The following is a 24329-nucleotide window of genomic DNA, read 5'->3' as shown; positions in this document are numbered from 1 at the left end:
TGTTAGACATATTTCAGCAGATGCATACACATGACCATTTTCTGTATATAAAAAGTGCAGTTATGAAATAAAATGTTGCATTGCAAAAAGGGAAATGCCCTGGCATTAGAATCCCTGTAAAAGTTTGGTAGTCTCAAAGAAATTCCTGCAGTCCAGGACACAAAGAGCAAAATATGACTGGGATGCTAAACTATCCTACTTTGATGCTGGAGTGAAGGAAACAAGGCAGGATCACGCTAGCAAGACTGCTGTCCTAATCCCTTACCTGTGGGTAAATTCAACTGAATTCAATTGGACGACTGGCAAGCCACATGTCCCTCATCTTAGAACAGCCTGTTCTTCCTAAGTGCAGAATGTTACATTTGCCCCTATTTAAATTCATTTTACTAGTTGGGCCCCAGTTTTCTAATCTGTTAAGGTCACCTTGAATCCTGATTCTGTATTTTGTGGCATGGATCCTATGGCAAGCCCTCCAATTCTGGGCTGTGCAGGGAGTTAAGCTGTCTAAAACATTGCCTGTCGAGCAGCAAAGAGCTCTGGATTTGTTTATTTCATTAAGCAAAGCAGCAGAAGGTTTTCTTAAAAATGAAAGTTTCATTTAAGCTTTTTAAAAGAATCCTGCATCACTCTGCTTTAATCCCCGTCCCATAACTCTACAAAACAGCTCTTCAGCCGGTGTTCTAGAAAGTGCCGTGTTATAAAGCCTTTGTTTGGAGGCCTCTAGTCACTTGGAGAACACAGACAAAGTCTGTAAATCGTATCAGAAAGCACTGGAAACTGAGGCTGGTGAGAAGCTGGAAAGCTTTTAAACATCTGCAAGCAAAAATACACACTGCTCAATCATCTCTTTATTATTTTAAGGTAAAAAAGAGAACAAGTCGAAGTTCTGCACTTCCCGCCCAGCAAAAGATAACCTCCCACTCTGCTTCAGAGGATTATGGACCTATTTGTCTGCAATTTGGCAGGTGTAATCCTGAGTGGAGCAGCTTCTATCCTGGTACATTTCACTCACTATGGCTAAAAGGGAGAAAAGTTATAGCCATGTGTAGATGGCCCATTAGAGTGAATGGGGAAGCACAGTGCTTCTTTTCACCCAGACTATCTCTGGACGCTGGTGGCGCTGTGGGTAAAACCTCAGTGCCTAGGACTTGCCGATCATATGGTCGGCGGTTCGAATCCCTGCGGCGGGGTGAGCTCCCGTCTTTCAGTCCCAGCTCCTGCCCACCTAGCAGTTCAAAAGCACCCCTAAGTGCAAGTAGATAAATAGGTACCGCTCTATAGCGGGAAGGTAAACGGCGTTTCCGTGTGCTGTGCTGGTGCTGGCTCGCCAGAGCAGCTTCGTCACACTGGCCACGTGACCCGGAAGTGTCTCCGGACAGCGCTGGCCCCCAGCCTCTTAAGTGAGATGGGCGCACAACCCTAGAGTCGGACACGACTGGCCTATACGGGCAGGGGTATCTTTACCTTTTTATCTCCGGGACTGAGAATTACAGACTGAAGTGGAGCATGCAAAGAGTTACACACAAAATGATCAGAAAGGATCAAAAGTGCATAGGGGAATCTTTGGGAATCTTCTGTGTACCCCTAGTATCTGGTGGTTAGAGCCAAAGTATTTAAACCTGTTCTGGTGTTGTCCTTTTTTGTTGACTGTTATTATTATGATTGGTTTTAGCATTTCTATTGTGTTTCTGAGTCACTTTAAGTCATTTTTAATGGCTCGATAAATAAAAAATCATAGTCACAGTCATTATAGCTCAGCCTGCGGTCTGATTCAAAATGAATTATGGAAAAACTGCCTAAAATCTAGTGTGCAAACCCCGCAAAATTGCTTTAAAATACCTTAACTCTATTCTTCTAAAATGTACTTCACTCTCCTCATTGCATCCGACATATGGATAAGCTCATTTGTCTTATATGATTATATGTTGTGCACTTGAAAGACTTCAGAACCCGATGTGTTAAATGACATGCGTTTAACTGGACATTTACCTTGAAACAAATGAGCATTAATTCACCAACTAAATGCATCAGTTTGCTGAAGCCCCATGAGCTTTGCTTAAACAGGCAGAACCCCTGGCCTGTGGAGTGACTGTTCTAATGCTAATTACTGTCAATCAGTGCCTGATTGTTGAGTTCAGGTATAAATTGCCATCAAATTACTTAGCTTTTGTGAAAAAGTGATTTGCATGGTGTTGCTAAACATTGCAAATCAGATAGATTTATCTGTCTGCATGAGAGCTGGAACAACCTCCCTATTATGTGCTAGAAGGCTGTGGAGCATGGTGCTCTAAGCTAATAGAGGGAGGCAGGTGCCTGTGGCTATCCTTTGTATCACAATAAGGCCTTAACTACTTGCCTTAATGATATATATCAGAGATGGGGAACTGGTGCACTATGATCCTTATCTTTCACATTCTCCACAAGCCAAGTATGATAGGCGGATGGGGCTGCCCACTTTTCAGTCACCTGGTGTCGTAATGACCTGTGTGCTGTTTGAAACCAACCTGTGGAGGGAAAGGCACAACCCACAAAATGGAAATGGTCACACCTTGTGAAATGATGTACATAGCATGGCCAAAGATCACTAGTGGAAACCTGCCCAAGGATTTTCCCTAGTGCAACAGGGCTTTCTCCTCCCATGGTCCTCCCCCCAATTGCCTCAGTGGAGACAGCCCCAGAACAACATGGAGGGGAGATCATTCTGTCAGGCTTGTGCTGACACAGTGATCCCCTCACTGCTGCCTTGAATTTATCCTATAGTCTACAATAACTGAAGAACACCATTTTGGCTACCGCTGGTTTAACATATTGTTGTGATTCTATGTTTAACTTCACAACAGTGGCTGGGTGATATCCCACTGTCATCTTCATGAAGTCTATTTGTTTCGACGTTTCTACTTTATGACTAGCAATAGATGTCACATATTTTAGTAATTTGGGTGAGCTTTAGGTAGGTAAAAAAGATAAAAAGGTAAAGGAATCCTGGACAGTTATCATTAAGTCCAGTTGAATTTGACTATGGAGTGTGGCGCTCATATTGCTTTCAGGCCGAGGGAGCTGGCATTTGTTCACAGGTCATGTGGCCAGCATGACTAAGCTGCTTCTGGCACAACAGGACACCGTGAAAGAAGCAAGGGAATGCCATTTACCTTCCTGCCACAGCAATGCCTATTTACTAGCGCTGATACATTTGGGAACTGCTAGGTTGGCAGGAGATGGAACAAAGCAACAGGCTGCATATAGATTTAGTCAGTGCTTTTCTTCTAAAAAAAAAAATGTTTAGGGGTACTCTCATTTTTCTACTCATATTGAAGTACTGCTCCTCAATGAAGCCAAAGTTAGATTCACAAAATATTTAGGGGTATGCGTACCCCTGCGTAGCCCCAGAAAAAAGCACTGAATTTAGTCATAGTTAGAGCAGACCCCATGAAATCAAGAGAAATTAAGTTAGCAATGAGTAACTTGATTCCCATTTATTTCAATGGGTTTACTCTAAGCAAGACTAAGTCTGGAACCAACTCACTCAGTTGCATTCATCTTATCACTGACTCTATACAAGTCAGCTTGGAATGTTCATAAAATTGGGGGGGGGGAGAATTGGAACCATAGTACAGATTTATACAACGGGAAAGGAACTGGTCAAAGGGAAGAACACCAAAGTGTTCTGCTAAAAAGCAAACTTTCAAACTGGAAAGAGTACCCAGTGCAGATCCTCAAAGATGAGTCGTAGGACGTGCTGATCAATATTTCATTAGAGACACTGAGGAGTGAAATAGGAGCAAGCTGATAAAATCTACTGATTACATCAAGATAGGAAACTTTGTTAACACGTGCAAGGATTAGGACATTTTGCAGGACAAACTGAGTAACTTCATGGTCCCTCCATGAAAGGGTCCCTCCAAATAGGAACAGAATCAAATGCAATTGTAATATGACCTATCTGTGTGTGTTTTTGTGTATATACACACAGACACATATAAACACACACAAAACATGATCACTTAACAGCTGAGATCACAGAGAGAGCATAATACACAAGTCACAGAGGATCACAGAGTGACCATAAGCTAGTAATATAATCACTTAACTATAACTCAGTCACATTTCCCAGAGGGTCAGATAAGTAGCCAATCATCTAATTCAATCTGAGATATCACTGGGATCTCTGAGCATGTCTGCAAAATCTTTCCATTTTGCCTCCCAAAGAGAATGGTGGTTTTTTTCAATTGCTGATTTCTAATGGTGCCCATCTGTAGTGCTTACAGCTGGGGAAAATAACAGACACAGAGAAAATCCTTCTTAATCCTAAATAGGGTGGTTGTTATTCAGTAACTTATCCAAAGCCTTGCCTAGGATTTTTTACAGTGCTGTAAAAATAAATACATTGCAGCTCAGGTGAGCTGCTGAAGCAGCTGTGTGATGGGGTTGGCTGCTGGCATTTGGGGAAATATAGGACCTCTGGCTTGAGGTTTATTAAGAGGGTTGAGAGATCTTCAGGGTAGAGAGGAGCTCAAAAAGGAAGGAATTTTTTCTTTATTTGAAAGATTCTGGATTAAAAATCCCTAAAGCAAAACTATTGCTGTTATGCCTCCAGGAAAGATTATTAGACTGGGTCTCTGGCTTGAACCAATCTGACCTACGTTGGTACAGGATCATGGTTACAAGCCTTCTTATAGCGATCCAATTTCAAACTCATCAAAATGATGGCACTTCTTTTCACAAGGAGACTAAATATTAGATTTCTACTCAATGCAGTGAAGCTTCCCCCTTCCCCACATACCCCCATCAATCTGCTTCGGAGATCCCCCAGTGCTCTGGAGCAGGTGTTGTGAAGTGGTGGTTGGGGGCTGCAAGAGGCATGGCCGGAGAGGAAAGGGAATTTCTATTGCACACGTGTATGTCTGTTGTGCAAATGCAACTGCAGCACTAGATGCAGCTACATCTTTCCAATTCTCTTTGAGCTTCATCTTAAGCAAAGAGCCTTTAATCCTGTGACAACGATGGCACTGGTAGAAAGGAGAAAGCTAATGAAGTAAACTTCTTTTTTTCAGCCTCTGCATAGTCTACACAGATGCTTGAACAGCTGGGCTATTTAAAAGATCAAGACCTCCTTGATTTATGATTAATGATGGCTGACCAGATCTGCTGAGTTACTGAACATGTAAAACCAAATCAGCAAGAAAAAGCCTTTTGAGGCTCAAATGGACTCCATAGACCAGACCCAAGCCAGTCATCTAATACAGAAGTGCTAAGACTCCAACTTGATGAGGATATAAAATGATCGGAACACTTGAAAAATTGCTAGATTTGCAGGCTTTCTCATCATACTAACCTATTTATGCATTAAAAATAAGGTGGAAACATTAATTTGAGTTCTATCTTTGAGGATTTGTAATCAGGTACAAAGAATCATAAATTAAAATGAATAGGTTATTTTCTGATCTTCCCCTTGTCATTTTTTTTCTGTAGGTCTCCTACACTGCTAGCTTGGCTGCATACAGATTATTTTAAACAGTTTCATGGATACGCTTTGGTTGTGTGGCATTTCAAAAGAAAGCACTGGTACCTTTTATAGAATTAATATTTTTAATCATTTGTTTCAGCAGCTCTTGTGTTTTTTCTGGCATTAATACCTTGCTATTTTAAAACATCATTCTGATGATCATCCAACTTGTAAGTCAACAAAGTCAACAATGATTCTAAACTCTACTGAAAATAGATCTGAGCTGAAATTAAGGAACATTATATGAAAGACTTTCCCTCCATGAAATACACAACCCATTTCACTAATTAGATGGGAAGGCTGCAAAATGAGGCAAAGATGATGGGAAGCATGGCTTTCAGTCTTATTTGGCCTTGTGATAAGGATGTAGTTCAGTGGTGATATTCTCCATAGGTATGCTCACCTCATGAATTGCCTTCAGATAAGAATAAAGATGCAAGGCCTTTGCTCTCTCCCACTTCTATGTGTATGCATGTATATAATAATAATAATAATAATAATAATAATAATAATAATAAAGTGACAGCTTTTAATTTTGAAATGTTCTACATTTTAAAATAGTTCAAGTTTGAATCTGTCCTTAAAGCAATCAGATGGTGCCACAGCCACTCAGAAGGCTCAAAAGAGCAGCCCTGGCCTTTGCATGCAAATACACATTGCACATCAACACCAGCAGCATAAAAAGCTCCAATGGAACTGGCTGCAGGGTTGGCCCTGCCAGTAGGTAGTGTGAGGCAACTGCCTCAAGAAGGCCAGCACTCTCCTCTGTTGTGTGTATGCCATGCAGGCTATCCTTCACTCTGCAGCCCTCACATGAGTTTGAGACATGACACTATCCCATTGCCAGTGTTTAATAACTTCAAACAGCAGTCTGGTCAGCATCTGCACGTGGAGTGTAAGGTGCTAGTTTTCCCTTTGCCTCAGGCAGCAAAAAGTCGGCCCTGAGCAGCCTTGCAAGTGATAGTTAAAGAGGCTATTGCTGGATGACACCTTCCTCCTCCATGTCTTGCTCCAGATCTCACATACCTCCCATCTCTACTGGAAGAATTGTGCATGATTCTAAACAGATATTTACCTCTAGATGTCTCACTGCTTAGCACCTTTTCACTCATTGGGATAATTTTAGAACCTCACTTTCCATGAGGTGAGTGCAACTCCAGATGCCAGATCCTTCGCTTTCTCCTGCTTCTACATTCAGTAAGCACACTTTCCTTCTGAATGCTCTTTTTACAAATGTATGAAAGTTGGTTAGGAGAGTAGAGTGAAATGCTGGATAAATGCAACATTGCCCTATACAGTGGTACCTTGGGTTACAAACACCTCAGGTTTCAAACACTTCGGGTTACAGACTCTGCTAACCTGGACGTAGTACTTCGGGTTAAGAACTTTACCTCAGGATGAGAACAGAAATTGCATGGCGGCAGCAGCAGGCGGCCCCATTAGCTAAAGTGGTACCTCAGGTTAAGAACGCACCTCCAGAATGAATTACCGTATTTTCCACTCCATAAGACGCACTTTTTTCCTTTTAAAAAGTAAGGGGAAATGTCTGTGCATCTTATGGAGCAAATGTGTGGTCAATCGCTGACTCCCTTTCCAGCCCCGCCCCCTTGCCCAGGCCTCCATTATTGAATGTTCTGCAGATGGAGGCTGTTTGTTTCCCCAGCGACATGTGACTGGCTGATTAGATTATCTGTCTGGAAACTGTAGAAACAGCTCCCTTTCCTTTCTTAAAGAAGCTGCAGAACTGTGAGTTGAAACCCATAAAACCAGGATTTTTTCCCTTTGCAGAGTAAGCTCAACAACTTTGAGCTGATCCTCAAAAAAGGGGGCTTTTCCTCTTTGCAAAAGAAGCTGCACAACTTTGAGCTGATCCCCCAAAAAACGGGGCTTTCCCTTTTTCCTCCTCTAAAAACTAGGTGCATCTTATGGTCAGGAGCAAAAAATACGCTAAGTTCATAACCAGAGGTACCACTATATAACAACATTGACTTTAGTCGACATTTCAAAGTTTCAAAACATTCTACATTAAAAATATATATCAAACTTTAGTTTGAATTTGTATTTAAAGCAACATTCTCCGAGAACACCCGTGTATGGTACTATGCAAGGAGTGAGTTGCGCTTTGCACCAATGCTGGAATAGCTGAATCTATGAGGTGCCACCTCAGCTCTGTATGGCTGTGTCAGACTTGAGGCACTCAGCATGCCAGTTCAACGGCAGTGGCACAAACCTTTGCTTACACTGCTGCAGCAAAACCTGCCCATGGGAGTTGGGCAGCTTGGAAGCTTTTGTTTTTGTTTTTAAAAAAAACCTGTGCAAAAGCTGCTTGCAAAATAGTGGCATCACCTCATGACTAAAGGCCTGGCATAATCCTAATGCAGCATTTATGAACTCTCATTTTTCACCCAGCTAGTGGCACACAGGGCAACTATAACACAAAGCTACACATTAGTGAAGCTGATACTTGAATCTTTAATGAACGCAAGGCATTACAGGCAGGTGTTAGCTCTACAAAGAGCACTTAATAGAGTGTTTGCAGGTGGAAGGACAATGAGTTCTCTTTCATGCCAAAAAAATATGAATTTAGCTATTCGAAAACTTTTGAAATATTCATCTGCCAATTAAAATGCTGATTTCAGCTTCTAAGTGGTATAATAAAAGTAATTAAATAGCTTAATAATTATCCCTCCGCTGAGATCCATGAGGCGTTTGCCGATATTTAGAAAATTCAGTTTTCTGCCAACTCTCATCAAAAGTTCAAAATTCTTGCCTACTTCTGCAAAGTGAAGGATGTTTTTACTGGTTTTTTTTAAAAAAAAACTTGCTGGTCTGATGCTGAAAAAGTTAGGCCTGGAGTCCAGACCCTTGTAAAACCTCTTTTTCTTGTCAGTGCTGAAAAGTTAATTGGAAATTAGCTACAATAGGACATTAATGGTGGGAATGCGCCCAACTGTGGAAAGAAGAAAATAACCACTTTTTTATAGTAAAGGAGAAATTATAATTAAGTTACAGGAAATGATCCACACTAATTTGTACTTGCTAACATTTGTGTGATGACCTACTTCAAAACTTTTTCTAGTCTTCCTAAACTGGCCTGTTAAATTCACAATTCAAATTTTGAATATTGCCGTTGCATATAATTTCCATGTTGTTCCTTGTCTTTTGCCATGCATTAGACCTAAATCCCTCAGTATATTGAAAATGGTATTGCTGAACTTACTTTGGGACATGAGACTGTCAGGTTGCCATAAACCAATCTGGACCATATTTCCCAATATTTTCCAGCCCTACCTCAGTATCAAATTGGTGGCATGTGCCCTTCTGGCTTGCACTCTTTATAAAGACTGGAGGAATGAGATTATCATCCCTCTTTTATTGTCCATTCTGGGTTGCCCAACCACTGCCACAGTGTCCTTTCTCTTGGTAGATCAAGTTGAGCAGGTGACAGCGAAGGTTGCAAGGTTTTTAGCTGGGGCAATCAAAATAAGATCCACTATTTGACTATTGATTCAAACCCTAAAAAGTATTTTATATAACTGACTTTTTATTTCTATTCTTTGTATATTGTATTGTAGTTTTTATTGCTATAATAAAGCAATAAAGATTCTTCATTCATTTCCAGCCCTACCTGGAGATGACAGGGATTGAACCTGGGACCTTTGATCTGCAAGGCAGCTGCACTATCTCAGGGTTTGGGGAGATGGAAAACATTCCTGTTTTCCTAAAGAAACTGCCCAAAAGAGAGAACGAGTTGTTGCTACTGTGAGCAAGCAGGTGAGAGGCAGGGAGGTGGCCTGACACCCAGGTGCAAATCTGTCCCCTCTAGAGCGTCAGCCCTTCTGCTGCTGCACTTAATAAGGGTAGACTAAGAAGGTATTAGAAACCAAAATATGCACCCCCACGTCAAGTTTCCTCTCATATACAGTCATACCTCTGGTTGCGTTCACTTCATGTTGCGGATTTTCAAGTTGTGAACGCGGCAAAACCGGAAGTGTTTACTTCCGGGTTTCACCACATGTGCATTGCACAGAAGTGATCTACTTACGGACTTTTCAGGGTGTGAACAGCACCCTGAAACAGATCACGTTCATAAGTAGAGGTACCACTGTGCTACATAATGTGAATTACAGTTTATTTCCCTTCTTGATGTCATTAGACTGGGCAGAACATAAGGTAGGTTGGGTGGCATGTTACTGAGAGGGAAGGGTGGGTGTGACATAGGACTGCCCTTTCACATGTCAGGCCCATATGTTTTTATGTGCAATTCTAATCTTACATACATATATAGGCTGCAGATATGAAAAACCAAAGAGTCCATCCAGATTGAAGGCAGGAACATCAGCATGTTCAATACACTCCATGTGTTTCTAAATTCTGTATTAGCAGAAAAGGAGCTTACAAACAGGGGACAATGAGTTTACTTTCACTGTCAGTTTCCTTGTGGCTCTCCAGAAAGTGTTTGATATGTTTTTTTCTAAAATGCTTAAGCCCATGTCACAGAATGGTAAACCTGTAAGAATACTAAATCTGCAAGAATAAATCCTATTCTAGTTTGGCAAACTCCATATTATTAATAGTGGATAATATTGTTATCAAGCAGAGAGTGCTTATTTTTCTGCTTAAACATCCTCAGCTGAAAGTTTCAGCAAAAATTAAGCTGCATGACTCAGTACAGATGTCTGTGAAGTATGAAAATGATCTGGGTTTAAAAAAAACAACCACCCCAGGCACAATAAAGTTAAGATTATGTATTTTATAGGATCACAACTGCTGGATTGATTGCACGAGTTATAAACTCTTCAATGAGCAAACAATTAAGATGAAAATGGACAAAGAGGAATTTATGTTGCCCCCCACATTCTCTAAATAATAGAGTTGAGCCTTGACATTTCACTTATTAGTCGGGGTCACGGAGGGGGTGAGGTGGAGAATTCAGCAATATGACAATATGGTGTGCTATGATCAGGGAGGAAGTGAGGGAACTTGCAGGACCATGTGCTTGCTGGATACCAGGGTGGACCTAAGGGCACTCTTCCATTAGCAGAAAGCCTCTTAGGTAAAGGTAAAGGGACCTCTGACCATTAGGTCCAGTCGCAGACAACTCTGGGGTTGCGGCACTCATCTTGCTTTACTGGCCAAGGGAGCCAGCATACAGCTTCTGGGTCATGTGGCCAGCATGACTAAGCTGCTTCTGGTGAACCAGAGCAGTGCACGGAAACGCTGTTTACCTTCCTCTGGAGCAGTACCTATTTAACTACTTGCTTTTGAACTGCTAGGTTGGCAGGAGCAGGGACCAAGCAACGGGAGCTCACCCCGTCACGGGGATTCAATCCACCGGCCTTCTGACCGGCAAGTCCTAGGCTCTGTGGTTTAACCCACAGTGCCACCCGCGTCCCTAGAAAGCCTCTTACCTTCTCAGAAATGCTGCTTCCAGCTTTGCAAAGAGCATTGCATGAGAAAAGTTATCCCAAATTCAGAAGAGTTTCTCAGTTTGGGCCAGCCAAATTGTGTAACAGGTTACACAAGGTCATTCCCAAGACTTTTGTATGGCCCACTGGATTTATACACTGTATTTTCCGTATTGATATTCTGAAGCACAAATCAATGTTACATTGCATGAAAACTTCTGTAAGCTCTTGCATAACTGGTTAAGGAACATGAAGCAGAAGGTAGGAATAAATGGACAGTTTTCCCAATGGACAGATGTCGAAAGTGAAGCCCACAAGGAACCTGTGTTTTTTTAACTTCTTCATTCATGATTTAGAGTTAGGAGTAGGTAGAGAGGCAGTAAAGTCTGCTGGTGATATCAGTTGTTCAAGGTGGTTAAAACAAAAAGGGATTGCAAGGAGCTCGGAAAGGATTTCTCCAAACTAGGTGAATGGGCAGTAAAATGTCATATACAATTCAGTGTAAGAAAGTGTAAAGTTGGGGCACATAAATCCTAATTTCACATATATGTTCATGCAGTCTGAACTGGAAGCTGTTGACCAACTGAATGAAATGTTGAGGAAACTCCAGGTAGAAAACTCCCAAGTTCAGAGGAGGTCAACAAGAGCAACAGTAGTCTCACTAAGTCAGTGTAATTGATAAATATAATCTTTCTAGCAGTACAGATGCAAAAACAATTTTCCTTCCTAACTTGAACTTGCTGTTTTTTATTTGCTTTTTAGTTCATGAACCATTAGGGAACATGAAAGTCATGTGATTAATGATTTCTTGGAAAACTCAAGGGCTCCAGGACAAAGCAGACCAGACTGCAGTTTGCAAAAGCACATTTCAGTAAGACAAAACTGTCACCCCATGCATAATTATTTAGGCGTAAACCCCAGTGAACTAAGTGGGATCTACTTCCAAGTGATGACGACTAGATTCAAACAACATAGCTATCAAAATACCACCATGTTAAAATAATATCTGCTAGTCTGGAAAAAGGAATGTGGACAAAAAGAGACTAAGTGCTGGACAAAATAAACATTACAAAAATATTTGGAGCTGATTATATTTGTTCTGAATAGCTGCATACCAGCATCAACTTCCGATTTCTTGCACCTTGTCTGTCAAATTATTTTAAGATTGCAATCCTATGCATACTTAACTTGGAAGTAAGTTCCATTGACTTCAGTGGGGCTTACTTCCAAGTAAACATGCCTAAGATTGAACTATAAGTGTATAAATCCACTGAACTCCGCAGCCAACTTAACAGCACATGCCGAAATCTTTTCCCGTAGAAATCTGATCTTTAGCTGGAGTTGCAAAGCTTATCCCATGCCTGCAACTACAGAGATATTGATATCAACACAAATAGATTATGTTGTTTTGTACAGTATCCATCCTGCTGTGAAATAACCATCCAGACAGACTCTCTGAAGGTGAAGTTCAAGAGCCAGCTACTCACCTGAAAAGTCCCTGCGTGGTCTTCTTCTTTCTCTCCCTCTTTGCCCTCTTTCAAAGCAATCAGTGTGAATCCACGAAAATAAGCTGGAGTGGCAGCGGAAAGTGTTACTGGGGGCGAAAAGGCAGGAAAATAAGACTTTTAAAATGAGTTTGTTTCTACAGAGCTTTTAAACAAGATACTTTAGACAGTACTGGTTCCGGATTCATTTATTTTTTTACAGTGGGTGGTGGAAGGCTTCAGTCATGGCACTGTCAGTCGGGTCCCTTCACCTGAAGGAAACAGGGCATGCAAACAGTGAATTCTCTTAGACTGCTTATGATCTTGGATATTCTGTGGAAAGTGGAAATGGTAGGGCTGTTTGAGGCCCCTCTGCTGGACTTGGGGCCCTGGAAAATGTCCACATCTACCACCTTGATCTTGGCAAACACAGGGCTAACTTTTTACTAATGTTAGAAGACCAGCCACCATTTCTTAATAATGCTTTTATATATGCATATCACATACCTTTCAAAATATTTTATGTACATTATTTTTTGGAATCTTTACAAGAACACCATAAAGTCAATCAACGCTATTATCCCTATAATTCAGATGGGGGCTGTGGCAGCTGAGAGTGGCTGTCCAAAGGCCACTTGGCAATTTCACAGAAGAAGCAACGTTTAAAGTGCTAACTTCCTGGTTGGCGCTGATCTCCCACAGTGGGCTGGAAGTGGAATTAAAACTGTGGTTCCATACAGTAGTTAATGCAGCTCTCTTGTTCCTTGTAACAATCCTACATTCCTGCAAAGCAACCATACTAAGGAGTGAATCCACTGCTCATGCACAAGGCTTCACGTTCTAGAAAGTATGCTTAACTTGCAGTTTTATCTCTCTTCTTTTAACTAGCCCAGCAACACAACCTGCTGAACTTGAGCTGTTGTACAACACCAAGAGCATTTTATTTAAAATTTGTATTTGAAATTAAGTGTCCAGTTAGTGCCAATGGGTTTCTCTCTCCCCTCCCCCACAAATGCCAGTTTCATGAGAAGGGTTTTCTTTAGGACCTCAGGAGGAGATGAAAGCAGACAAGCTCAGTTGGTAGAGCATGAGACTCGTAACCTCAGGCTTGTAGGTTTGAGACCTGCATTGGGTGAAAGATTCCTGCATTGCTGAGGTTTGGACTAGATGATCCTCATGGTCTCTTCCAACTCTACAATTCTATGGTTCAAGTGCTCCTTCTATGTGTGCTCTGATCCTGTTAATTACTAGCCTCAGCCTTCCACAAACATTTTGCTATTCTCATTAAAACAAACAATGCATGTTAAATGCAAAGGTGCATTTGCATTAAATGTTGCACGTAGTTTGGTTGTGATGTGCCAGAAATTCCTATTGGAGAATGAAGAGCCTATTGAATTGGCTCTTCAATAGAATGAATAATGAATTCCTATTGGAGATTGAAGAGCCCTTTTCTACCAAACTTGACTTTTGGTCAAATTGTTCTTATTATTTTTAGTAACACTTTGTGCAGAATCCTGCTTTATTTCTATGTAGTCTTATCTGGCCGTGAGAGTTTCCAAATAAGTAGATTCTCAATAAATGTATATACTTGTATTGATAGTTCTGGTTTTGATTCCTTTCCAAATAATTCTTTCCACTGAATTTTCTTTTCCATTGCTACAAGAGATCAGAATCAATATTTCCAGACAGCTGTCTACTTTGACCTCTTTCCTTAGTTTCAGCCACTTCAGAAACTACAGATGATTTTGTTTTTAGGGGGATTTATTTCCTTTTCCTTTCATTAAAAGTATAAAAAGACTTCACTTTAGAACAAAATAACATAGTGGCAGCTTCCACACTTTCTCCTGCTTACAAATAAGTCCAGCTGAGGATGTCATGGTGCTTTCAGAAAGGATAGTCACCCAGGAAGTGCAGACCATGGGGGAGATGAAAGAAAGGTCACTCACAAACACCCCATGGTCACCTTGAAACCAAGGCAAGCTAAAACCTACCCCTCATCTATGAAAAATTCTTCTTTCTCCTTTGATAATTTCCACATGCAGTTCCTTTTCTCATTGACAGAATGGTTGGAAAAAGCACTTGGGGGCGGGGAATCACCACATAAAAGTAATGTAGAGTAGACCCATTAAAATCAATGAGCTTGACTAAGTTATGCCCATTAATTTCAATAGGTCTATTCCAAGCAAATCTTAGTGGAATATCACCCCTCAAAATAAGCACAATCTCAGTCGAAGCTAAACTCAGCAAACAGAATTAGTATGTTATGGCAGTGGTTCATTAGGTCAATATCCGTTTCCACCCCTTCTTGTATAAATCCCTTCTTAGTTAGTAGGATTCACATTTGTTCCTCCTACAGAGAAATGTGATGGGATCACTGCTACACAGATAAATGCTTAATTCCCTTCCTTTATACAACAAAGCCACAGTAGCACTGACTAATGCAAAGCTAGGCAAAATGTCAAAAGTGCATTGCCAAAGGGAATGGATCTCTCTCCCCATATTTTTTTCTACTCTGTACTAAACAATGTACTTCAGTTTTCATATTGCTTTTTCAGAAGAGGCCACAATAAACCCAAATGTCACATCAAATTGTCAAAGAGGAGTTGTTTGTTGGTTACTTTTTAGGCAGGGGAGGACCCACTTTGAAATAAAACTAAAACATTTTCTATGGACAAAATTACTTGTGAATTCCCTGCCGATTGATTGCATAATGCTTAACTAAACTGGTTGCAGATCACAGTTTATTCTATTAAAAAGAATGTATACAGTGGAGAATTCAAACCAGTGTTTAACACTCTGGTGGAACTAGTGTATTATTCCAGTTTAATATAAACCAATAAAAGGGAATCTTCAGTACGATCTATTTTTTTTCTGCTTATGGGAATAATTTTATGTGTTCTCATTTTAGTATTCTCTTTCATGAGTAGGTGAGCATCTAATGCTCATGATTTATATGGCAAGCCTCCTAATTTTATCACATCATGGAAGCCAGTGCTACAGCCTTCCAGAGTCATTTGACTACATGAGTCTCCTAGTTATTAGCGCCCACCCCATTTCCCCAGTTCTCCTGGTTATAGGGCAAAATCTGAATACATGAATACTAAAATCAAACAAATACTCACAGTGTATTCATACTTAAAATTTTCTGCATTTGATAGTACAGTGGTACCTCGGGTTAAGTACTTAATTCATTCCGGAGGTCCGTTCTTAACCTGAAACTGTTCTTAACCTGAAGCACCACTTTAGCTAATGGGGCCTCCCTCTGCTGCCGCGCCGCCAGAGCCCGATTTCTGTTCTCATCCTGAAGCAAAGTTCTTAACCTGAAGTACTATTTCTGGGTTAGCAGAGTGTGTAACCTGAAGCATATGTAACCTGAAGCGTATGTAACCCGAGGTACCACTGTAATGCTGTGTTCTTTTTAAACGGCTGACTCACAGTTACAAACTAGCAATTATTATTTCCATCCATGTACTCTTGTATAATATCATGCCAGTATGTAATCAAGAGAAAAGTGCATTGTAACTGATACAGCACCCAAATTGGGAAAAGTTTGCCAACTATTATTTCTAGTAGGGTTTTTACAATAGCCTCTATCTCACACCCCCCAACCCCACATTATAACTTCAAGCAATTAGGCCAATTGGTCTTTTCCCTAGGAGAGGTCCCATCTTAATCATTTCAGTGGAACTTAAAGGTAAAGGTAAAGGTACCTCTGCCCGCACGGGCCAGTCTTGACAGACTCTAGGGTTGTGCGCTCATCTCACTCTAGAGGCTGGGAGCCAGCGCTGTCCGCAGACACTTCCAGGTCACGTGGCCAGCGTGACGAAGCTGCTCTGGCAAACTGGCACCAGAGCAGCACACGGAACGCCATTTACCTTCCCGCTAGAAGCGGTACCTATTTATCTACTTGCACTTAATTGTGCTTTCGAACTGCTAGGTGGGCAGGAGCTGGGACCGAACGACGGGAGATCACCCCGCTGTGGGGATTCGAACCGCCGACCATGCGATTGGCAATTCCTAGGCACTGAGGTTTTACCCACAGCGCCACCCGTGTCCCTTTCAGTGGAACCTACTCCCAACCAAGTATGCATAGGATTGCAGCCTAAGCCATACACAACCCATCAGCCCTGATTGATGGCTTGACCAGTGCTCGGCAAAGCAACCCACCTGGTTCCCCCCACCCACCCACCCACTTAGGTAGGTTTATCAAGCCCCTTGTGAACTGCAAATCTAAATTAATGTTCTGTATCTGTCTTGGTGACTTACAAATGTATGCATGTAAAGTAAAATGTGTCAAACCTTCCAGATCATGTATTTTATTTATTGTATTCTTTTCTTGCTCTTCCTTTAGAGAAAGGCTATCATGAGAAACCCAGTTCTCTGACCTCCCATTCAGGGGTTCAGAAAAGGTAAGCAATGTGTAGGACTGGGGCCAAATTTATATCTGATGATCCAAACCAGATTGTGAAACAAATCCAAGCAAAACAAAATCCAATCACAAAGACAGCCAAGTGACCCCTTTTGTTAGGACCAGCATGCTTTCTATATGCAACGTTCATCATGTGATATGTAGACAACTCTTTGTCAGGCTGGACATTCCAGTATACTTGATAGATTGTCTCCACCCCCATGGCTCAGCCCAGATACTGAGGTCCTCCTCCGATGGTCTTCTGCTGGTTCCATCACTGAGAGAAGCGAAATTACACAGAACCAGGAAGAGGGACTTCTTGGTAGTGGCACCCTCCTTGTGGAACATCCTCCCTTCAGATGTTAAATAGATAAAGAACCACACAACTTTTAGAAGACATCTGAAGGCTGGGAAGTTTTAATGCTTGATGTTTTATTATGTTTTTATATATGCTGTAAGCTCCCTAGAGTGGCTGGAGAAACCCAGCCAGATGGGTGGGGTATAAATAAATTATTATTATTAGACAAATAGTAAAAGAGGAAAAATAGATGATGAATGTTCAAGACAGACAAAATATAATACATCTTCACACACTGCATAGTTAAACTGGGGAGTTTGCTACCACAAGCTATGGTAATGGCTACCAGCTTGGATGGCTTTAAAAGATTAGACAAATTCATGGGATGGTACCAGAGCACAGAAACTGTGGCTCCCCAGAAGTTGTTGGACTCCAGTTCCCATCAGTCCCTGTTCAACAGCCATGCTGGCTGGGCTGATAGGAGGAGATAAATTCATGGAAAACAAGGTTATCAATGGCTACAAGTCATAAGGGCTATATATTACCTCCAGCATCAGAGGCAGTATGTCACTGAATACCAGATCATGAACAAGAGAGTGCTTTTGCTTATGAATAGGCCACTGTGGGTGACATGATCCTGGACTAGATAGGCCTTTGCTGTGATCTTGTGAGATTATTCTTTGTTACTGTCTCTACAGTCAAACCTTGGTTTCCAAACGGCTTAGTAGACAAACATATTGGCTCCCAAACGCCAAAAACCCGGTTTTCAAACTTTTTTTTTGGAAGCCAAACATCAGACATGGCTTCTGCTTGAGTGCAGGAAGCTCCTGCAGCCAATCGGAAGCTGCACCTTGGTTTTCGAACGGATTCAGGAGTCAAACAGACTTCCAGAACGGATTACGTTCGAGAACCAAGGTACCACTGTATATGCAAATTTGGCAGCTCTGTGAGACAGGACTAGAACAGAAATTGTAAGCTTGTAAAAAAGCAAAGCTCAGGAATTGTTTATTACAGGTACTTATGTATATTTTAGTTTCAGGAGGGGAGGGTTCAATCTGCAGCCATATTTTAATGCTTTTTACCTACAATCATAAAATGAAAAATGTTTTTCTAAACTATTGCTAAGAGTGTCAAAGTTTTAGCAGGCAGAGTGTTAGGAAAACACCTACACTCATGATGCTAAAAAGAAAATCAAAAGAGCTGGCAACGACTTCCTCTGCCACTTAACTGAAAGAATTGAGAGAGCTACCTTGGATACAGCAGGCAAGAGGATAACGGGGACCCAAATGTAGACTTCACAGCACAATCATATGCATATTCAATTTGCTTGAGCATAAGTCCCACTGTGTTCAGTCGCACCTACTCCCAGTTACATGTACATAACATTGCAGCCTTAGACTTTCAGGCAAAGGAAGACCTGGGAGGTTGAGGAACTGGCAGAGAAGGAACGTTCCTACCTTACCCTCCTCATGCTCTCAGGTGAAGACAACTCTTTTAGGTTTATCTCATCTCTCCTATTGCTTCTGGAACAATGCAATCACTACAGATATCACATAAAGCATATATAGGCATTGCATTTAAATAGTAGTTTAAATGGCTATCCACACCCCACCCTGGGAATGTATTTTGGTGAGAATGCTAAAATAAATCAAGTACACTGATAGGAAGGAGGCTTTTCTCATCCTCACAAAATTATTTCAGTGGCCCTTTACATATTGCCTCCAAAGAAGAAATGTAAGAGAGGGAGAACAAACCGGATGGGACCCAGTGTTGCCTAAAATGTGCACCCACTAATTATATGAATAACTGCTTTGCTTTTGGTAAAAAAAAAAAAACGAGGTGCTGATATACTGATAAAAGTGTCATGGGTGCCAACAGAAAATGGCTGCCATGGGCAGCAAAAAAAGAGGTCATGGTACTCTGTACTGGTGGGTACTGTTACAGAAAAAGCCGTGTGTATAGGTGCAAATTTAGAAACAACGAGTATAACTTAAATACATATAAGGATAGTAGGGAAGGCTAGATAAGACATGTGCCTGCTTAGTCTGCTGTCCAGATGCTAATTGTTGATGGGCAATTCCTAGGCCCTCTCTGCTCTCCCCCGTTTAATGGTTCTTTATCTTTAAGCCCTTCAAATCAAGGAGTGTCCCCTGCAAAGTAGGACATATGGCCACCCTCCTCAGAAAGGACAAAAGGCACACTGACAGTTGTTTTACAAGCTGCACCTTTCCACATGTGGCCATGTTTTCTACCCTCCACGTGACAGAATCCCTTTTGAGCCCATGAATGCAAACAAGGCAGCACAGATTATCAACATGTCCTGAACATATGCTAGTAAAGAGAGAAATGTGTGGTGAACTCTTCCACAGGAACATTTTCCAGACACATCCTGCCACGTGGAGACCAAACTATTGGCCAAAGGGGAAATCAGTTGTGTGAAGCATCTGCTAGGCAGGAAAACAACTTGTCCCAAGTTCCAGGCCATCCCGTGATATTTTGCTGCCTGAGGTGAAGCAGCAAATGGTGCCCTCCACCAAGACAAGGTGGACCCAAGGCACAAAATCCCACAAGCACCTCTTCATCTCCCTGGCAGCACATATCCAGCAGCAATCATCTGCCTGAAGTGTTCACCTCCCTCTGCCAGCTCTGCCATGTGTTGATTCCTCTCTCTGCAAAAGTGTGAATCTTCTTCCCATGGTTAAAAACCACCTCACACCCTGTGCTCATCCAAAGAGAAGTAGCAGTTGTGAACAGGAAAATCATGCTTGCTCTTTCTGTTTGAATAACAGCTCCAGGTGGCAAAGCCTTCTACCAGAAACCCCACGCAGTGACAAAAACACATAAGAAATAGACTAAGGATTTGGCACCAGGAGGTTCCCCCTCTCCCCCACTAATGCTCTCAGTCCCTGTTAACATCATTTGCTGAATCTTTGGCTATAACTCAGCTGTCTTTCTCAGCATCTTCTGCCCAGTATTTCTTGCTTCCTGGTAATTTATAGGCAACAAAGCCTCAGTTTGTCCTTAATTAATCAGCTTTGCCTCTTACACAGATTTTGTTCAGATAAGACAGATATTTTCTAAGATCACTGTCATTACTTTTTTTAAAAAACCAAACAACTGAGCCTAGGAAGGATTTTTCCCCCAGACTGTGTGATGTCATTTCATGTTGCATGAGAGAGACTTGTTAAATTCTTGTGACAGTTAATAAAAATAAAGCTAAGTGACAACATTAAACTGCTGTAGGAAACATAAAGTTATACTTACAACATTTTCTCATGCTCCTCCCATCTGGCTAAGTTTTAGGAGGATCTGGAAGAATTTAGCTTTGAAAACTACAAGTAATGTGTGGTAAATTTCCAGTGTCACATCCTCCAATGAGCCAGAGATCAGAATCCGAAAACTTTTACCACTCGTAAATGTGTGTGTAAATGATTATTTGATTGCATTCTGCTGGCAAAAACTTCATATTTCCTCCAAGTTTGTTCTGGAAGTTTATTTGAAAGTCTATTTTCCCCTCCAGATCCAAGAAACAAAAAACCCTTCTTGGCAACTAAAAACAATACTCTGTAGAACTTTTCACTGCGAGTAATTTTCAAACCTTTGCAAGAATATTTCCAGGCCATTAAGAAACCAAATAGGTAGGTGCCAAGTTGACTTGGCACAGAAAAGAGTTGGAAACTCAAAGTTCAGCTGGTCACCTGTTCATGGAGAATAATTTAGGGTATGGTGGTTGTTTTACATGTAGATTCAGCTTTACTTCTTTTATTCAACCCATTTTCCTTCCAACTGTAAAAAAACCCCAAACTAAACCCCAAATATTCACAAGTGGATAATGTTCCCTTTCCTAAGAATATAATCCTGTCTGGGTTTGCCTCATGGGAGTAGAAGGATGCTCTTTCACTTACTTTAGCTAAAGGTTGTGGGGGTGGGGGAAGATGCCAACCTCAAAAGTTGGGGCTACCGTAAGGTAACTAGGTTAATGAGTTTGCAATGTTAATGGGATCTGACACTTTTGCTCAAGGGCGCATTCAAGGTGGGCTTATTTTCCCAAAATATTTTAAAATAATAATCGGGGGGGGGGGGATGAAGTGCCCTGCTAGGGAAGTTAGATATCATTATCTTAACAGTGATCTGCTGTTCAAGATGAAAATGTGATTTGTAGATATTTCTCCTATTATAAGGAGACACTCTGATTCTGAGAAAACTATAGGAAACCTCTGAGCAACATTTTGTAGAATATTCACCCTCAGGACTCTTGCTGTCAGGGATAGGTGAAACTCTTTTTCCTTCATCCACTTGCCATGGTTTTTTTTTTTGGGGGGGGGTTTACTTCTTGGACTATATTTTCAGCGCCAAGGCTCATCCTGAGTGCTCCTGAGGGCATGCAGAGTGCTTTCTCAGGGCAGGAATTACAAGTAGCATAAACGCCAAGTAGTTATCCTGGGACCTAAGTGGAAACTGTGAGGAAAGCTGGTGCCTTTTCTTGGCCCATCTGCTCTCCCCGTCCTATTGCTTTTCCTGTCGCACAGCAAGACCACTAGCAGCCTATTAAGTATCTTCTGCCAAGTGAAATAATTTCTAGTCGCAACGCTGGAAAAGTGCAAGGGGCAATTAAGGTAAAAAGAGTAAGTCTGGGTGCTGCGTCGTAGAACAGGGCTTCCTTTTACCCCCCGTTAGCCTGCATGAAGGGGGTGGGGAGGGAGAGATAGCAACACACACAAACTCCATTTAAAAAGCAGAACAAGTGTTGCTCTTTATTTGCGTAGCAAAGCAACCCACCCCCCCTAACCTGCGTCGTGCATCGCAGCAAGTTGCCTCTGTCCAGAGGGGAAGACCTCTCTCCCCCCCCCCCCGCCCACCATCCCGGTTAGTTGCCCGACACTTGCTGCGCCCTTTGGAAGCGGCCAGCCCCACTCACCTCTGTAACTGTTTCCGGGCTTGTAGAAATCCGGATCGCCTTCCACGCGGAGGCTAAATTCATTATATCCCTCTCGCCTCGTGCCTTGGGCTCGCAGGATCCGGCTGCAGTAGCCTTCGGATTTGGGGGCTCTCTCTAAGGTCTCGTCGGCGAAGGAAGCGAATGTCACCAAGGGGAAAGCGCACGCCAGCAGCGGCCAGGCTCGCCAGTACCCGGGAGACTGGCGAGGGGCTGCAGGATCAAGCCCCATCCTGGGGCGCTCTCAAACCCCGACGACGACAGCAACTTTGCGGGAGGTGGCGGGGAGGGGAGCAGACTCGACAAAGAGGCAATGGTTATATCTGGCTGGGGCGGCGAGAGAGAAATAAAAATCGCAGCATGGGCAGCTTGGAAGCGAGGGCAAGGGAAAGGTACCCCCCTCCCCTCCGCGCGCTCTCTTCCCCTCTTCTTGTCTCCGGAGAAAGCGAAGCCAGGAACTAAGCAACGCAGCCTGCGCTCGGCTGCAGCCCGCGATGGGTGCCCGACCCCCCGGCTGCTCCCCCGGTGCGCGGAGGAAAAGCGAGAGCAGGGAGGGAAGCGGCTCGATCTCAAGGACCACCTTAGCCGATGCGAAGGAGAGCAGCAGCAAGAGGAGGAGGACTGATCTTGCCCAGATCCGAAGTGAAGTGCTGTTTTGTTTCAGACCTTGTGATTAGCAGCTCGGCGATGTTTACTTAGGCAGCCGAGCTCTCTTCGCAGGGGTCGGCGAAATAGCGGAGCAAGGGTGCGTGGGTGGCTGCGCGGCGCCGGCGCCAAGACACGTGTGTGTGTGTGTGTGTGTGTGTGTGTGTGTGGGGTGGGGAGTGTTCCCCACTGGGCGGATCGAACGGGAGGTGCTTTGGGAACCGATCACCGAAATCCGTGCCCCAGTCTATAGGAACTCCGCGGGTGAGAAGGGACACGGAGGCGGAATGCCCTCCCTAAAAAGCCTCCCCCGGGGCAGAGGACCCCTGAGGTAGAGGGACACGTGTCCAAGCCGTCCCTGCCTCCAAGCCTCCCGCAAGGCTTGAAGTTTCCGAAGGGCAAACTTTGGCAGCATCACGAAGATGGGGGCATCATTTGTTATTTTAAGGATTTATCATTATTTATTAAATTTCTAGAGCGCCCTTCATTCGAAGACCGCAGGGCGGTTTACAAAAGCGTACAAAGCTAAAGTGATGCCCCCAAAGCAAATAAAAGAAGAAAAAGAAGAAAGTGTGTTGCACAGCAGCCCGATCCTATGTGTGGTTACTCGAAAGAAAGCACCACTGACAAATTGCCTGGTTATCCGAGGGAGAAGGGAAGTATAGAAATAAAGAATAAATAAATACATTCAGTGACACTTACTTGGAAATAAAAATGTCCTTATAGAATAAGGCAGGTGGTTTGTGACTGTCTGGTGGATGGAGTCTGTGGTGCCCTTGGGCTCCCACTTAAGCAGAACTGGCAGGAGGGTTAATAATAATAATAATTTATTACTTCTACCCCGCCCATCTGGCTAGATTTCCCCAGCCACACTGGGCGGTTCCCAAAACAATATTAAAAACCATGATAAAACATCAAACATTAAAAACTTCCCTAAACAGGGCTGCCTTCAGATGTCTTCTAAAAGTCATATAATTGTTTATTTCCTTGATATGTTCCTTGTTTGCTTCCTTGACATGTTGCTTTGCTACATGTTGGCACAAGCCAAGTAATGGACATTGCCAGCTCAAGGTGGTCTCCACAATATCATTAATTCCAGAGTCTTCAACTACCAAACTGCACCGCACCACTGGATGGAGTCTTTGGAGGCAGGAGAGCTGCTAGTTTTGGTGGATAGTGCAGTTGAGGCGGGAAGGTTCAAAGGCTTGGGTCTACCAACAGGGGACCTGGCTGATTAGAGTGCAGGAAACAACACAACAACGAACTGCAACTCCCTGAGGTACAAAGCATATTTCCTACACCAAAACACCTGGTTATGGATCCAAGGCAAGAATATTGACCAGAAAGGTAAAATACCTGATGGTAGGTCTGGAGTGAATAACTCCAGAGGTCCAGAGTGGAGAAACTATTTCAGTCCAAGGGCCACATTTCCTTGTCAGGAACCTTCTGAGGGTCACATGGGTGGGCAGGACCAGGTGGGGACAGAAGCCAAAGCAGGTGAAGCAACAGTTGTGACTCTTACCTATGCAGAGTAAGGGCTCATCCACTCTTCTGTTTGTGCCACAATTTCTAGGCACCGGTCTGTTTTGTTTTTTGGGGGGTTTTGTCCCAACACTTTTCTCAGGAAAAGTCGCTGTTTACTACTAA

General features: G+C 42.6%; 1 protein-coding gene across 2 annotated transcripts in view; it reads right to left on the bottom strand.

Moving 5' to 3' along the window:
• Positions 1-22948, bottom strand: part of SPON1 (spondin 1) — a 270549-nt gene extending 247601 nt beyond the window's left edge. The window contains exons 1-2 of one of the 2 annotated variants that reach the window (XR_014560639.1): positions 22020-22820; positions 12399-12505 (exon numbers count right to left, since the gene is read on the bottom strand). Coding sequence is in view for 1 of the 2 variants with exons in the window: in XM_083725080.1 (XP_083581206.1) it covers positions 12399-12505; positions 22020-22269 (357 nt within the window). In the remaining variant the exon portion in view is untranslated. Of the gene's footprint in view, positions 1-12398; positions 12506-22019 lie in introns of both variants that reach the window. The other variant, XM_083725080.1, reaches the window with a different exon arrangement.
• Positions 22949-24329: the final 1381 nt, after the last annotated feature.

The sequence above is a fragment of the Podarcis gaigeae genome (genome assembly GCF_964106915.1).
Source record: "Podarcis gaigeae genome assembly, chromosome: 1".
Classification (NCBI taxonomy): Eukaryota; Metazoa; Chordata; class Lepidosauria; order Squamata; family Lacertidae; genus Podarcis; species Podarcis gaigeae.
Note: the sequence above shows the minus strand (reverse complement) of the source record. Positions and strands in the feature narration are given on the sequence as shown.